General features: G+C 66.0%; 1 protein-coding gene across 1 annotated transcript; it reads left to right on the top strand.

Moving 5' to 3' along the window:
• Nucleotides 1-156: 156 nt before the first annotated feature.
• Nucleotides 157-10970, top strand: AIRE (autoimmune regulator). Its single transcript, XM_076000456.1, has 14 exons — nt 157-282; nt 993-1167; nt 1366-1521; nt 1904-1978; nt 2852-2965; nt 3769-3914; nt 4057-4137; nt 5423-5538; nt 6510-6609; nt 7107-7289; nt 7805-7923; nt 8008-8110; nt 9858-9920; nt 10890-10970. The coding sequence occupies exons 1-14, from the start codon at nt 157-159 to the stop codon at nt 10968-10970; spliced, it is 1638 nt and encodes a 545-aa protein (XP_075856571.1).
• Nucleotides 10971-16447: the final 5477 nt, after the last annotated feature.

The raw sequence follows: 16447 nt of genomic DNA, 5'->3' as shown, positions 1-16447 counted from the left end.
GTGGGGTTGGGTCCCTGGGCGGTGCCCCCCAAGTGCTCGCCCAGGTGTCCACGCAGGTGCGCGCCCGGGCAAGGGCCGAGGCCGGCAGGGGCGCGCTGCACACACCCCACCCCCGGGGGCCCCCAGCCCCGGCTGTACCCCCACCCGCCCGCGGCGATGGCGGGCGAGCTGCGCCGCCTCCTGAGGCTGCACCGCACGGAGATCGCCGTGGCCGTGGACAGCGCTTTCCCGCTGCTGCACGCGCTGGCCGACCACGACGTGGTCCCCGAGGACAAGTTCCAGGTGGAGCCCGGCCCTCCACTCCCTCTCCCCGCGAGCAGGGCCGACCCCCAAAGGAGCTCCACCCAGCCTCCCCTCCCCCCCAGAGCCAGGGGACGGTCCCTGAGGACAAGTCGGCCCCTTGCCCCAGCCCCACACCTCACCCTCAGCCAAGGGGGACGATGGTCTCCAGAAAGAGTTCCACGTGGACCCCCCACCTCTGGGGACCTGGCGGGGGTGGGGGCCGTGGAGGGACCCTCAGCAGCAGGTGTTTGAGTCAGGTAGACACTGTGGGGGAGGGCAAGGGCTGGGGGGGCCCAGGCCCCAGGACGGAAGGAGGACCCCGCCCCAGCGTCTCTGCTTGGGGAGGGGAGGGCGGGCCCTGGGGGTCCCCTGCAGAGGGGCCTTCCACGAGGCCCCTGGTCCAGGCCCGCATCCCAGCACGGGGTGCCCAGCGCTCCCCATCCCCTCTGTCCCCGTGGATGGGTCACGGGGACATCCTTAGACAGTTCTGCTTCACTGCTGGGTCCCCCGGGGGTGCCTGCGCTCTCCAACCAGGACACTCCTGCGCCACCCCCAGGACCCCCACCCACAAGTGTGGGGGAGGGGCACAGGGGCCCCTGCAGCCTGTCTGGGTGGGCTCCACCCTCTTGCCTGGGTGGGAACTGGGAGGCAGCGGGACTGGGAATGTGGCCGGGAACGTGGCCGGGAACGTGGCCGGGCCCCCAACGCAGGAGACGCTGCGGCTGAAGGAGAAGGAGGGCTGCCCCCAGGCCGTCCACGCCCTGCTCTCCTGGCTCCTCACCCAGGACTCCGCCGCCATCCTGGACTTCTGGAGGGTTCTCTTCAAGGACTACAACCTCGAGAGATATGGCCGGCTGCAGCCCATCCTAGACAGCTTCCCCAAAGGTGGGGGAGCCGGGCTGGGCTGTAACCCGAGGCGGGTGTTGGGGAGCCCCTGGGAGACCCCCCAGGACCTCTTGGATTCCCAGAGACAGAGGGCAAGGCCTGCCCGGCCGTGCCCTCAGAGTGCCCAGTTCTGGGGCCACCCCCCCCCCCAGGGAAGGGCTCTGAGGCTGGGACCCGCCTCTGCCCCTCCATCTGCAGATGTGGACCTCAGCCAGTCGAGGAAGGGCAGGAAGCCCCCTTCCGGCCCCAAGGCCTCAGTGCTGCCGCCCAGACCCCCCACCAAGAGGAAGGCCCCGGAAGAGCCTCGAGCTGTCCCGCCAGGGGCCCTCACCCCAAGGGGCACCTCCAGCCCAGGTACCCAGTGGGAGGAGCCAGCCGGGGTCACCGATGTCCCCCAGGTGTCCAACACCCCCCACACCTGCGCTCCCACCCACCTGGCCATGGCCTGTCCGGGGCTCCGAGGCCCCTCTGGGCACTGAGGACCCCCTGGACGAGCCTGCAGCCTCTCGGTCCTTCCTGCCCCAAAGGCTGAGCTCCCTGGGGTCCGGGAAACAGGCAGGTGGGTTCTACTTCTTTCTCACTGATGAGAAAAGCAGAGCGCAGGAAAGCAAAGGAACCCACCAGGGCCAGGGAGACCCCGCACTTGACCCCCACCCGGGTGCCTGCCCAGCCCGCTGGCCCCCCAGCACTTGCCCCCGAGATAGGAAGGCCAGGCTGCCCCAGCTCCCCCCTTCAGGCTCCCACCAGAAGGCCAAGCCCCCCAAGAAGCTGGAGAGCAACGTGGAGCCACAGCGCCTCCCGCTGGGGAACGGTGAGCCGGCGCCAGCCTTGGCGGGGTCAGGGTGGGAGGAGGGCCAGCCCTGGGCCTGCCCTTCGAGCCAGGACGGCAAGGGCCTGGCTGCTCATCCCAGTAGCCTCAGTTGCACAGCCAGACCCAGGAAAGAGGGTCACCTGTGTCCAAAGGGGGTCTTGCCAGCCCCCACGCCCTGCCCACACCGCAGCCGGGGCCTGCACCCTCTGGGCACCCACCTCTGCCCGTCCAAGCGCCCATCCTTCAGGACCAGCCCAGACACTGCCTCCTCCAGAAAGTCATCCTTGTCCCTCATCTGGGTGCAGCCTGGACTCTGTCCCCTCCCCCTTGCCAGGGCCCTGGACCCCAGAGGCCTCCTGCAATCACTGGTGCTGGCCCCGAGGGCAAGGCCTGGGGACTGTGTGTCCTCCCAGCACAACCCAGGGCCCTGTCATCCCTACCCACTGCATCAGCTCTGCTGACACTGCCTCCCACACATGCGCGAGCACACACACACACACATACACATGTGCACACACGCGCCCACACATACATGTGCACACGCGCACGCACACATGTGCACACGTGTACACACATGTACACACATAAATGCTCACATGCACGTACATGCATATGCGCGCTCACATGTACACGCATACATGCGCACATGTACACACATACACACATACACCCGCGTGTGCACACACACGCACATATACTCCACACGTGCGCATGCATGGGGCCGTCTCTGCACTCACTGAGGCTGTCTGCGTGTGGTGCGGCTGCATCCCCCACCCCGCCTGCCTCGCCTGGAGGGAGAGGACCCCACAGCCCAGGCACCGCCTGCTCCCTGCAGGGGACCTTGATGATGGGTGTCCTCTGTCCCTCCCCCAGGGATCCAGACCATGTCAGCTTCGGTCCAGAGAGCTGTGGCCGTGTCCTCTGGGGACGTGCCGGGGGCCCGAGGGGCCGTGGAGGGGATCCTCATCCAGCAGGTGTTCGAGTCAGGTAGATGCTGTGAGGGAGGGTCATGCTTAGACAGTTCTGCTTTGCTGCCTGGCCCCCGGGGTGCTGCACCCCCCCTCCCCTGCAGCTCCTCCCTCCAGGTGCCTCCTGTGATAGGGCCCAGTCCCCTCCCACCTGGCCAGACAGAGCCCCGGGAGCCAGCCGCCTACCTACAGGGTGGGCCGGCCGCTGCCCGCACGCAGCCGCCCTGTGCCCCTCGCCCCCTTGCCGTTGCACCATTTGCTCCCCTGTCCCTGCCATGGTGTCCCCTCTGTGCTGGATGCTGGCTGGGGACACTCAGGACAGCCAGGGCCAGCCTGGGAGCTGGTGCGGACCTCGGTCTCACCCCTCCCGGGATGGTCCCAAGTCCCCTGTGTTAGTTTCCTGAGATTCTTATCCCAAATTGGTGCAGACTGGGTGACTTAAAACTACAGAAATTCCAAACTCAGGTGTTGGCAGGGCTGGCTCCCCCAGGGGCTCCGGGGAAGGGTCCTTCCTGCCTCCTGTGGCTGCTGGCAGCCCAGTCCTCGGACTTGGGGTCCGGCATGAGCCCATCTTAACAAATTACATCCACTAAGACGCTACTTCCAAATAAGTTCACACGCTGAGGTTCCGGGTGGATGTGCACGTGGGGGACACTGTTTCCCCCAGTGCAGTCCTGGGCAGAGGATCCCTCGCTGTGCTCGGCAACCTGGCCCAGGCCTACGGGCGGGTGGGGTGGAGGAACAGCTCAGGGGAGACTGAGGCCGTGGGGCAGGGCCGAGCCCAGCTGGGGCATGAGTGGGACCAGTGGCCTCTCTTCCCAGGGGCCTCCAAGAAGTGCATCCAGGTGGGCGGCGAGTTCTACACTCCCAGCAAGTTGGAGGAGCCTGGCGGCGGCGGGAAGAGCAAGGGCCGCAGTGGCGGCCTGAAGCCTCTGGTCCGAGCCAAGGGAGCCCAGGGGACCGTCCCTGTAAGCAACGCCCAGCTGTCCCCTGGGAGACCCAGTAACGGCAGCCTTGCCTCAGGGCCAGGAGGCCAGGGCGCTGGGATCGTTCCATGCAGGCCCCTCCCTGCCCAGGCTGCCCCCACACTGGTGACCCTCTTCCCTGCAGGGTGGAGGTGACCCCAGGGTAGGCCAGCAGGGCAGGGCCCCCGCCCCTCCAGCACTCCCCAGCGAGCCCCAGCTGCACCAGGTAACGCCCAGACCCCCAGAGGACCCCCACCCCACACAGTCCCCCCGGCGGGGGGTCCTTCTGCGGCCCTTGCCTTGTCCTGGGCACTTGGGGGGCTCAGCACAGAGGCCCAAGCCCCTGCTGGCAGTCAGCTCCTCCTCCTCTTCTCATTTGGTTTCATGGACGGGGTTTTCTTTTCCAAAAATACACAGTTGGGCCGGGCGCGGTGGCTCACGCTTGTAACCCTAGCACTCTGGGAGGCTGAGGCGGGCGGATTGCTCCAGGTCAGGAGTTCGAAACCAGCCTGAGCAAGAGCGAGACCCCATCTCTACTATAAATAGAAAGAAATTAATTGGCCAACTAATATATATATAAAATTAGCCGGGCATGGTGGCGCATGCCTGTAGTCCCAGCTACTCAGGAGGCTGAGGCAGGAGGATCGCTTGAGCCCAGGAGTTTGAGGTTGCTGTGAGCTAGGCTGACGCGACGGCACTCACTCTAACCTGGGCAACAAAGTGAGACTCTGTCTCAAAAAAAAAAAAAAAAAAAAAGTACACAGTTGGTAGGTCAGAGAGTGAGGCCCTCCAGGCTCCAGGTCCGGGTTGCGCCAGGCACCCCAGCTGGGCCGGTGGGCTTTGCCTGCTCTGAGCCGGGGTGTCAGGGTCCACCCGGCACGTCAGGCTGGACCTGGGTCCCCAGCACCGTTTCTCAGTGAGTGGGAACCGCTGCCCAACTGTCCGCCACAGTCACATGGGTCCCGCCCCTCGCCCGGCGCCCTGCTGGGCTCTGGGCACAGGAGAGACAGGGTGCAGGGGGGTTGTTACAAGGAAGGTGGTCGTCACTGTGTGGGGCAGCCCCGCCGGCAGCTGGGGGCTTCTGCGGGAGGTGGCAGGCAGGACCCCCGAGGGTGCAGCAGGCAGCATCTGGCAGGGCGCAAGGCGGAGGCCTCAGGCGGAGGCCCCGGGGTGGTTGGAGGACACCACTGGGCCAGTCTCCCCGCCGCCCCGGGAGGAAGGGCCATGCTCGTGGGGGAGGGTGCAGTCTGGGGGGCTGGGGCACAGCAGCCCGAAAGAGACTGGGTGTTCTGAAGGCCATTCTTCCCTCGAGGGGTGGCCATGGGAGGTATGACGTGGGGACGGGAGTCTCAGAGGGACCCGGAGCAGACAGCTAGGGCAGAAGGCAGGCACCGGCCAGCACGGAGCAGGGCAGGCACGTGGAGTCCAGGCCCCCGGAGCTGCTGCTGGCAGAGCGGCCTCGGGAAGGAGGGGCTCCGGGAGTCTGCAAGGGCGTCTCTTGCCTGCGCCAGAAGAACGAGGACGAGTGTGCCGTGTGCCGGGACGGCGGGGAGCTCATCTGCTGTGACGGCTGCCCCCGGGCCTTCCACCTGGCCTGCCTGTCCCCGCCGCTCCAAGAGATCCCCAGGTGAGCCTGCATGTGGCCTGTCCGCCTTGGAACCCCACCCCCACCCCGGATTCATGGCCACCTCCACCCGCTGAGCCTGAACGGGAAGCCACCCGAAGCCTCTCCCGTCCATAGGCGTGGCTGTGAGGCCACCAGGCTTTGGTGCAGGTCACTGGGCTGTGGGGTGGGGCCTGGGGCTCTCCCACCACCTGCCACCTGCCACCCAGCCTGGCCAGCAGGGCCCCTGAGGACAGCACGGCAGAACAGAGGTCCAAGGCAAAGACGCCACCCTGCCCCAGCTCACTCCGGGTTCCCAGCCCAGACTCCCACAGGCAGCCGCCCCAGCCCCGGGCCCCACCCAGAGACCTGCCCCACCAGAGATGAGGTGGGGAGCGTGGAGACCACGGGCTGTACCCAAGGGCCGGTGTGTGTCTACCAACGTGTGGGTTCCCCTCTGAGGCTGTCCCGGTGCCAGCTCCCTGGGGCAGGCTGTGGGGGAAGACCTGGGTGGAGCCCAGAGTGCCAGAGGCAGGCCTGGACGAGCCCCTGCTCCCTGCGTGACCCTGGCCGGGTCCCGTCTCACTCAGATGCCACATGGCTGGGCAGGTCACTGCTCACTCCTGCCGGTGACTGCCTTCCTTCCGTCCTCTCCCCTCCTGCCTTCTCCGTCTCCCGTTCCCATGGAGACATGGCTGGGTTGGGGGTGCACTGTCCAGCTCAGGGGGGCCCCAGCATGCCACTGTGGGTGAGAGGGTGTGGCGTGGGGCATTCTTGGGGCTCACTAGAGAAGTGCAGCAAGGGGACACCTATGGTGCAGGCCAGGCTCCCCGGGGTACGTACCCCACATCCTGGCTCTCCCTTCACTGTGTCTCTGCCCACTTCCCTGCCCGGGCCTCAGTTTCCCCATCCTTGGGTCCCCGCCTGTGGGTTTGGGAGCCTGTCATGCCCTCTGCCCTGTCCTGCACGCCTCTGACGGCTGACGACATGACCAGTGGGACCTGGAGGTGTTCCGGCTGCCTGCAGGGAGGAGCCCAGCAGGGCCTGCCCCGCGCACAGGAGCCCCAGCCCCTGGGACTGCCCGCGGAGACTCCGGTATGCCCCGGCCCGGCCATCCTTCCCAGCCCTGTCACCCTCGGAGTCCTGCGGGATGGGCCAGCCCCAGCCGCACAGCTGCGCCCCACACCCGAGCCTGCCCGCCCCTCTGCAGGCCCGGGAAGTTGCCCTTAGCGACCCCACTTCTGGGCCCTGACTGGGGCCCTCTTGGCTCGGCGGGCACAGGGGACGAGTTGTGACCACTGATAATATTCTCCAAAAATGCCGTAAGCTTTCTGCTGCGGCAGAAACGTGAGGGCTGCCATGCACAGCCCCGTACATACCTGGCGTCTCCCCGGGCAGCCCAGGGCCCGCACCCACTCTGCCCAGGGAGGATGAAGGCCTGGCAGGCATGGCAGAGCCGGGCGCTGTGGGATTCCTTGCACGACATCCCTGCCCCACCGCCCCGCGAGCTGGGGTCCCAGCAATCACTGACCCCCAGGTGGCGCTGGGCAGGGCCCCTGGGGCCCCCCTGAGAGCTCCCCCTCGGGTTCCAGGTGCCCCCGGGGCTGAGGCCGGCAGGTGAGGAGGCGCAGGGCCTGCCCAGGGAGCCCCCGGCCGGCGTGGACGCTGTTCTCACCTACAAGCTCCCGCTAGCCCTGCCCATGGCAGCGCCCCCGCCCGTGCCGGAGCCCTCGGCCCTGCGGCCGCTGCTGAGCGTGGGCCCCGAGAGGCAGCAGGTGAGTGGGGCGCTGGGGTCAGGGGTGCTGTGTTCAGGGGGCTCAGGACCTACAGGGCCGGTGGATGAACTGGAATCAGGAGGAGAGGAGGGCAGGTGGGGAGGGCTGCTGGGAGGACCCTGGGGGGGGAGGACCCCAGCTCCGGACCTCCCATCTCCACTGGCCTCCCTGTAACAGGGGCAAGAGGACACAGCGAGAGGGGATGGCATGTCCCGGAACGCCCCACCATCCCCACCTCATTCCTCCCAGCCCCGCCCTCCTCCTCTGGGGTGGCCACAAAGGGGGTCCGGGCCCACCTAGGGGCAGCGAGAGAGGTCCCGGCACCTGGTTTTTGCGGGTGGCCCCTGCCCGCCCCAGGCGGGACTCTGGAACCACGGGACCCACCGTCCCACCCGCGCCGCGGTCTCTGCGCGCGGACCGGCCGTCCAGCTGGGGATGGTCCCGGGAGAGTGGGAGGGCGGGGGTTCGGTGACACCGGGCCCTCACTCCGGGTCACCCCGCTGTCCTCCCCGCAGGGTCCGGCTCCTGCGCGGTGCGGCGTGTGCGGGGACGGCACCGACGCGCTGCGGTGCGCGCACTGCGCCGCCGCCTTCCACTGGCGCTGCCACTTCCCGACGGGCGGCGGCCGGCCTGGGTGAGCGAGGGGGCGGCGGGGTGGGCGGCGGGGCGGGGAGGCCTGGTGGCCCCCTTCTGACCAGACGGGGGTTCCTCGCCCCAGGACCAGCCTGCTCTGCAGATCCTGCTCGGGAGACCCGGTCCCCACCCCCAGGGAGGACGCACCCCCACCCGGCCCCGCCCGCCCGGCCGCGGGGCCCAGCAAGGTCAGTGCCACAAACCGTCACAGGGCAGCGGAGCCCCGCGGGGGCCGGGGTGGGGGTGGGGCGCGTCTCAGGGGAGACCCAGGCTGCGGTGTGCACCCTACCCACTGACCACCGGCTCATCGCTTTTATAGAATATTTAACCTTTAAACTGATTCTTTTGTGGTAACCTTATTTACAAAGGAAGCTCCCCCTAAGCCATAGAGATTATGAAATCGCTGGCTGGGTGCCAGCTGTCCCACAATCAATGCTGGCCTGAGAGCAGGGGTGCAGGCTCCCCTGGGCGGGGTGAGGGGCAAGAGCAAACAGGGTGACCACGGGCCACCCCCTCCTGAGTAACTGCACCCCAAAACCTCCCTGTTGCAGCTGAGGGGCCCTCTCAGAGAGCTGGGGCTACCCCGGTCCTCAGCAGTAGCCCCTTGCAGCCCGGCACGCTCTGGGCAGGGAGATGTGTACCTGGGCCCGTCACAGCAGCTGGGCGGGGCAGGCTTGTCCTGGGGCTGAACCTTGCGCCCAGGGCTCCCCGTGCAGGAGCCTGGACGGGGTGGTGGCCTCTTGCCCTGACTGCCCGTAGCGGGGGCCTTCCCGATCACATCCCTGCCCCCCGAGAATCTCTAGGGTCCCCAGGGTGGCAGTAAGTCCCCCCCACTGGCCCTTCCTGCCTCCCAGCAGTGCCCACTCTCCCCAGGGCACACTGTGTGGGTGACAGTCCCCAGTGTGTGGGCTCTGGCCAGGCACCATGACAAGCCTTGGACCCAGCCCCCTCCCCCGGGGCTTGTGGGGAACAGCGGCGTGGCCCACACCTGCCACAGTCCCTTCCTCCTAGAAGCCTCTCCTCATCCCGCACATCTGCAATGGAAGTTTAGAGTAAAAAGCTGCAGCCTCGCTTTGCCCTTTGCCCCCCCCACCTGCCCCATCCCCAAGGGTGGTGGCATGTGGTCCCCAGACCCTGTCCTGAGGGGTCTCCCTCACACCCTCGGGGACAGCACGTCCTTCCACCACCCAGGGCCACTGTGCCCTGCAGGGCCCATGTTTAGCAGACCCAGCGTGTGGCGCACCTGAGATTCGGCTGTTCTGAGCTATAAACTGGCACTTTCACGTGGTTTGACTCACTGTGGTCTCCCCCCAGCCCGGGAGCCTGGGGCTGCCTCACTCCCTGCCCTGGCCCCTCGCCCTGGGGAATGGCTGGCCTCCACCGGGCACTTTCCTCTCTGGGCTCGGGTCACAGGGCCCCTCCTTGCTGTTCCCTGAGTCCTGGGCTTCCCCACAAGGCCACCTGCGCAGGTGGAGGCACCTGGGGCCCCAGGCAGGCGGCCTCTGGGGAGGCCAGGCCCCCGGGCAGGCAGCCTCTGGGGAGGCCAGGGCCCCGGGCAGCCAGCCTCTGGGGTGGGCAGGGCCCCGGGCAGCCAGCCTCTGGGGTGGGCAGGGCCCCGGGCAGGCAGCCTCTGGGGTGGGCAGGGCCCCGGGCAGGCAGCCTCTGGGGTGGGCAGGGCCCCGGGCAGCCAGCCTCTGGGGTGGGCAGGGCCCCGGGCAGGCAGCCTCTGGGGTGGGCAGGCAGCCCCCGGCTCACACAGCCCCCACCCTGCCCGAGCCGGCCACTGCCAGAGGCAGCTGGTGTCAGAATTCTGTTCTTAGTCGGGGGCAAGTGTCCCCATGCCCCCGTGCCCTGTCGCTTTGGGGGGGTCCTGCTTCCACGTCCCTGGTGGGGTTGCAGGAATGGGGTTGACCTCTTCCCTTTCCCCGGTTCCAGGATGACCCTGCCGGTCCTGAGCCCGTTCTGCACAGGGAGGACCTGGAGTCGCTCCTGAGCGAGGTGAGGCTCGCCCTGGCAGGGACACACCTGCCCCTCCACCCCCCGAGTCCCCACGCAGCTGCTGCTTTCAGCTGGCCCTCGGCCCCCCACACCACGCAGGCAGGTGCCCCTGAGAGCTGCTGCACCCACAATGAGCCCTTCCTCCGGGAGCCCGGGCCCTGGGTGCAGGTGTGGACACTGGATGGAAACACCAGGCTATGCCAGGGCAGCGGGGTGGGGGATGGGAGGGCGAGCCCCAGAACCTCTGTCCCTGGAGCATCTCGCACACGCCCCCCAACTCAGGCCTCCCCACCCTGAGATGAACGGGCAGCCTGGATGGGAAGAAGATGTGGTTTTAGGGGCTCCGTCTTCTTTGGACAGGAGGACGGACTCCTCCAGCCCCTCCCAGACACCGGTGGCCAACACGAGTCCTCCTCAATGTCTGGCCTGGCTCTTTGGGGGTCCCGACGGACCCCGGAGCAGGGCCCTGCCCCGTGTGGGGAGGGCTTGCATGGCACGTCCCGTCCCGACAGTGGAGATGTCTAGAGAGAACCCGGTCCTGAGAGATGCGGAGGGGACCCGGGCACTGGATAAGGGCGCCGTGGCGGCTCTGGGAAGGGCAGGTCCCCGGGTACAGTGAGATAAACGAGGGGCCGATGCACAAGCCCCTTGGGGCAGGCGACCCCACGCCACCGGAATCTTGGCCCCCGACCTCCGAGTCCTGCTGGAGGTCAGAGCCCCGGGCAGGTGAGAAGCTTCCGGCCCTACCTCGCCCCGGGGGGAGGACACCCAGGAGGCAGAGCAGCGCCGAGGCTGTGCCCTGGGCTTGCCGGATGCCGTGAAGGAGCAGGGGACAGTCCCTCTCGACCGGCATGCCGGGAAGCTGGCCTCAGACCTCAGTTTCCCCACCTTTGAATCAGAGGGTCAGGGTGGATGTGTGGGCGTGGGTGGGTGGGCCACCTGTCCCCTGCCGTGTGCCCTGTCCCGCAGCACTCCTTCGACGGCATCCTGCAGTGGGCCATCCAGAGCATGTCCCGCCCGCTGGCCGAGGCGCCCCCGTTCCTGTCCTGATGCAGGATGGCCGGGAGGGACGGCGGGGGACACGCTTCCTCACGCCTGGACGCCGGGCCGGTCGGGACCAAGGAGGACAGAAAAGCTCCAGTGTCGTCCGTACTCGCTTTGTACGAGGCTCCTGTCTTCCGGGGCCATCGTGTGCCCTGAAATTAAATCACTTCTGTGAGCTGGCGTGATGCTCCACAGTGGGGTGTGTTTTTTGGGGGGGAAGTCTGTGCCCCGGGGCCGGAGCGCAGGCCACACTGGCTGGGCTGGAACTCCCTGTGCAGGGAACGGAAAAGCCTGTGAGTGTGCGTCGTACAGGGAGGGGCACAGAGTTCAGTCCCCTGCTTCCCACGGCCCCAGGGGGAGGTCCAAGTCCTTGCTGTGGCCCTGGGGGCCCTGTGCATTCTGCCCCCACCCCAGCTTCAGCCCCTCACTGTGCACCCACCCTCCGTCTGCTCCCAAGACAGCCCGGCTCGTTCCTGCCCCAGGGCCTTTGCACGGCTGTTCCCTCTCCTCGGGATTCCCTTCCCCAGTCTGACTTCACGAGTCTGGCTTCTCATCGTGGAGATCTCAGCTCTAGTGTCGTACCCATGTCCATTCATTCATTCAACAAACCTTTATTGAGCATCTATATCTGAGCCTGTTTCCTGGCCTTAGGAGGTCCCAGAGGGACAGCCCTGTGGGAAAGACAGGTCTCATACACAGGACCTCAGATTGGGTAACTGCAGGAAACAGGGGGGCTTCCTGAGGACCCCTCTGGAAGAGGAAAGGAGCTGGGGGGGTCGGAGCCCCATCCTAAAGAAACACCCAGACAGAGGCAAACCCATCCTCATGTGGAATGACGGCCACCCCCCCCCCTCGGGTGAGCTGCCCTGGGCTTTGTTTACACACCCTGCATGCCCCTGGTGCACAAGCCCACGACATGCCATCTACACGCCAAGGACATAGGCCTCCAAGGAGCCATGCCTGCCTCGCCCCGACCTTGGACTTCCTGCCCCTGGAACTGTGACAAAATAAAGGTCTGTTCCAGCCGCCCGAAGTGCAGTCCCTCGTCAGGCAGCCTGGATTATACGGCCCAGCCTGTGGCCTGGCAGCGCTGCCGGAACAGCGGCCGTCCCTGCATGCGCTCACCGCGCAGTCGGCGAACGCCGGCTCTGTTTCGTGGGCAGACATCGTCGCAGGTGCGGGAGGCGCCATACAAACTTCCACGCCCCGTGGGAAGTCAGCCATGCACAGGCAAAGCCCGCTGCCTGCAGGAGCACAGTGCGTGGGAGCGTGCAGCACGGGTGCGGCCCACAGGGCGCCAGCCCACCTCGGGGCCCCTCAGCCTGCCGCCCTTTGTTATCCCTTGTTTGAAGGCCAAACGAGCAGGAGGGGCCGCAGTGACGCGTGCAGTCCACAAAGTGTCCATGGTCTCGGCTGGTCCTCTGCGCCTCCCACCCCACACCAGGGCAGAGCCCTGCGGTTTCTAACTGAGCCCGCCACCCCAGAGCCCCCATGCTGGAGGAAGGGAGGGTGGGCCCCAAGTCCCGCAGAGCAGTGGCCCTGAGTTTGAGGACAAAGGCGTGAGTGCAGCAGGGGCCGCCAGGCCCCCCGTGAGAGGCCCAGTCTGTGTGCACCTGTCTGTAGAGGGACTCTGAGGAAGCTGGGTCCCCCAGGGCCCACGGTGCCACCCCACGGCGCCAGCACCACACCGGGCTGAGGAAGGCCGGGCCCTGCCAGGGACCTGGAGCCAGGTGCACTTGGGGAGGGGGAGGCCGTGGGGCGGAGGGTCACCGATGGGCAGGATGTCCATGGCATTTGCACTCTCCTTGCTCAGCTTCTGACACACCCTGATGCCACCGTCCCCACCACGTCATCCCTGGTGCCAAACAGGCAGCGCCCCAGGGCACAGACGGCCCCAGGGCTGTCTCCTCGAGCCCCCGGCACGGCTGTGTGTGGCTCAGACTCTCATCTGGGTCTGTCTAACCGCTGGCGCTGGCGGATGAAGCTCTGCTCTCCCCTCCTTGCCCTGCAGTGGGACAGAGACATGGGGACAGGCTCCGTAGCCCCGAGGCTGGCTCTGACCTCCTGGGACCCAGAGGTGGTCCTCAGCGTGCGCAGAAGCAGGACGCGAGGAACGATCACCCCCCACAGCCAAGAGCAGGACCTGCGCACCCCACAGTGTGCTGGGCACCTCAGCCACGACATCATTCCCTGTGGCCCCGCCCACGCCTTCCCCCAGAGGGCTGGGGGCGGTTTTAAAACATCCACTGAGGCCAGGCGCGGTGGCTCACGCCTGTAATCCTAGCACTCTGGGAGGCTGAGGCGGGCGGATTGCTCGAGCTCAGGAGTTCGACACCAACCTGAGCAAGAGTGAGACCCCGTCTCTACTAAAAATAGAAAGAAATTAATCGGCCAACTAAAAATATATAGAAAAAATCGACCAGGCATGGTGGCGCATGCCTGTAGTCCCAGCTACTCGGGAGGCTGAGGCAGGAGGATTGCTTGAGCCCAGGAGTCTGAGGTTGCTGTGAGCTAGGCTGACGCCACGGCACTCACTCTAGCCCGGGCAACAGAGTGAGACTCTGTCTCAAAAAAAAAAAAAAAAGAAAAAACCAAGAACATCTGCCGATGCTTTGACACGAGTCTCTTCGAGAGTCGGGGTTCCATCCTCTCTGCTTGACTCGGATGGCACGGGTGTCACTATGCCAACTACCCGAGCCGGCGTCCGACACTCCTGCCCAACACACCACGGGCCGCGGTTCCACCCGCTGCCGAGCCAGTGACACAGAACATGCCCACGGCCACGAGTCACACGCCGCGGCTCATGCCTCGGACGGGCGCAGGGACCGAGGCGGCTGGGGTCCTGGGTACCCAGGGCTGCCGGACAGAGTCCCCACTGCGTGTGCCCCGCTTGCCTGCGGTGAGGACCCCGGCACACCGTCCCGTAGGCCTCTAAGTGTTGGGTGCCTGGCCACCCGCCAGCGGCTCTCTGCTGCCGTCAGCTCGCAGGGACACAGGTCACCTCACCGTCAGAGGCTGTCCCGCTTCTCTGCTTTGGGAGTCCCCACCCCACAGTGGCCTCTTCAAGGCCTGGTGACCGCGGTGTCTGCCACTCCGCTTTTCATAGCTGAGCCTTTTTTTGTTTGGTCAGCTTTTTCTTTTATTGTTGCTAGTGACATGCACGTAACGTAAATTTGTCACCTCAGCCGTTGTCACTTAATGCACTGCTCGGCGGCACTAGGCACATCCACGCTGCCCTGCAGCCACCACCACAGCGTGGCCAAGTGCACGCGCTCAGCAGGTCACAGGGGGAGCTACGTGCATTCCTGAAGGTGGCCGTGACGCAGTGTGCACCGCAGGAACACGCGTGTAACACACGAACATGCTCCATTTGGGGTGGAGGCTCAGCATTTAACTGTATCACAGTTGGGGCTTGACGTCACAGGGGAAGCAGGGCCACGAAGGCACTCGGGTGTGCGGCCGCTGTGACGCCAGCCTGGGCCGGTCCACGGCCGGTGGTCTCTGACAAGGAGAAAGGTACGAACCCGCGTCTTGTCCCACCCAGGCTGCAGTTGCGGCCGCGGGAACAGCGGGTGGGCGCTGGCGGTGGGCGGGCCGTGCTGCCTGTTCAGCTGCTGGAGGAAAAAGAACACCTCGCGCAGTAGGAACCCGGTTTATTTATTTACTTTTTTTGGAGACAGGGTCTCACTCTGTCGCCTGGGCTGGAGAACAATGACATCTTCATAGCTCACTCCAACCTCGAACTCCTGGCTCAAGCAATCCTCCCATCTCAGCCTTTTGAGTAGCTGGGACTACAGGGATGAGCCACCATGCCTGGCTAGTTTTCTGAAATTTCTATAGAGATGGGTTCTTGCTACTTTGCCCAGCCTGGTCTCCAACTCCTGGCCTCAAGCAATCCTCCTGCCTTGGCCGGCCAGAGCGCCGGGATTACAGGTGTGAGCCACTGCGCCTGCCCAGGTTTATTATTTATGTGTTTAAGTGCAGGGGAGTGTGACTTAACCCTTGCCTGGCGTGGCCTCAGGTGCTGTTTATAATTTACTATGCCATTGCCACAGAGACTGCACAGACGGACTGCACAGAGCTCATCCGTCGGTCTGGTGAGCTCCATTCTAGTATTCATGCTGGCCCCTTGTGCCTAAACCCCAGAAGGCAGGGGCTATAATGAGGTGCATGTGCCCTCTCCGCCACTCACGGCTGGGAACCCAGCTTTTCGAGTTTCTCTGGGGTCCCGGTGGCCAGGAGAGGGTCCGTTCAGTTGGTGGGGGGCTGAGGATTTTATTCTTGGCTTACGTGCTAGAACTCCTCCCCCGAAATGCTATGCTGCCTGTTGGCGAGTTTCCCAAGGGCCTGGCAAATTCACTGAAGGAATAAATCGGTGAACACGCCTGGTGTCCCTGGGCTACGCCACTTCAGCCCCGGGGATGGGGATCAGCCATGCAGGGATGCATCACCAGGCTCAGAATGGGAGGGAGGGGCAATCTTGGCCGACTGCCAAGAACTGCTTCGAAAATAAAGTTAATTAGACCTGTGTCTATAATTGCACATTCCGCGGAGTCCCTTTTAGCCAGCAGACCGTGTGTTACCGACTTTGGGGTTCCCAATCCCTGAGTCAACAGAAATTAGCATGAGACGGAAAAGGGAATTTATTCAGGCAAGGCTTTGGGGGGGGGCGCTCTGCTTGAACAAAAGGGAGACAGTGCGGGTTGAGGGGCGACCGGGTCGTCTCTCCCAGCAAAGGGCGCGGAGCGTCTCGAGGGTAGAGAGAGGACGCTGGACGCCAGCGCGGAAAGCCCAGCACGCAGCGCCCGCGTGTCGGCGGCTGCCCGTCCCAGATCACGCTTGCCCACGCACCGCGCGTCTCCACCCTGGGCCTGATCTCTAGACTTGAAAGGAGGCCAAAGGTCTCTGTCAACTTGGGTTTCGCTGGGCAGCGGCCAGGCGCGCGTGCTTTGGGCGGCCCGCGCCGGGGAGGCAGAGCTGACTTCCGCAAACCGGCGCGGGCCCGCGTTTCCAGCGTGCGCTCGCTCGCACGGGAAGCCGACCTGAGCCGCTCAAGGCTGGGGCGGCGGAGCCGACGGGCCCGGCCCAGGGTCGCGTGTGCGGCCACGCCTCGGCCGGCCTCGCTGAGCTGCAGTCGCCGCAGGGCCACGTCGTTCTAACGGAACGGTCTGGCCACAGGTGTCACTCAACAGCACCTGGGCAGCGATGACGCGAACGTGACGCATTTGATAAACTCAACAGGTTTAGAAACTTAAGCGAAAAAGACGACCACGGTGGGACTGAGGTCGCAGATTTCCCCGTGAGCGGGGGACGGTGACCCGCGGGTGGCCGGTGGGCAGGCCCCGAGTGTGCTGCGCGCTCCTCGGGAACCGGGCCCGAGTCTCCGCGCGCACTTCCGAAAGGGACGCGGCCGGCCCCTCCGCGAGTCCCCGCCCGCGGCCCCTCCCCCGCGGCCCCGCCCCCACCGCGGGCGGCTGAGCTGG

Source organism: Microcebus murinus, chromosome 1 (assembly GCF_040939455.1).
Source record: "Microcebus murinus isolate Inina chromosome 1, M.murinus_Inina_mat1.0, whole genome shotgun sequence".
NCBI lineage: Eukaryota > Metazoa > Chordata > Mammalia > Primates > Cheirogaleidae > Microcebus > Microcebus murinus.
The sequence above is the reverse complement of the archived record's forward strand: the minus strand, read 5'-3'. Positions and strand labels throughout refer to the sequence as shown.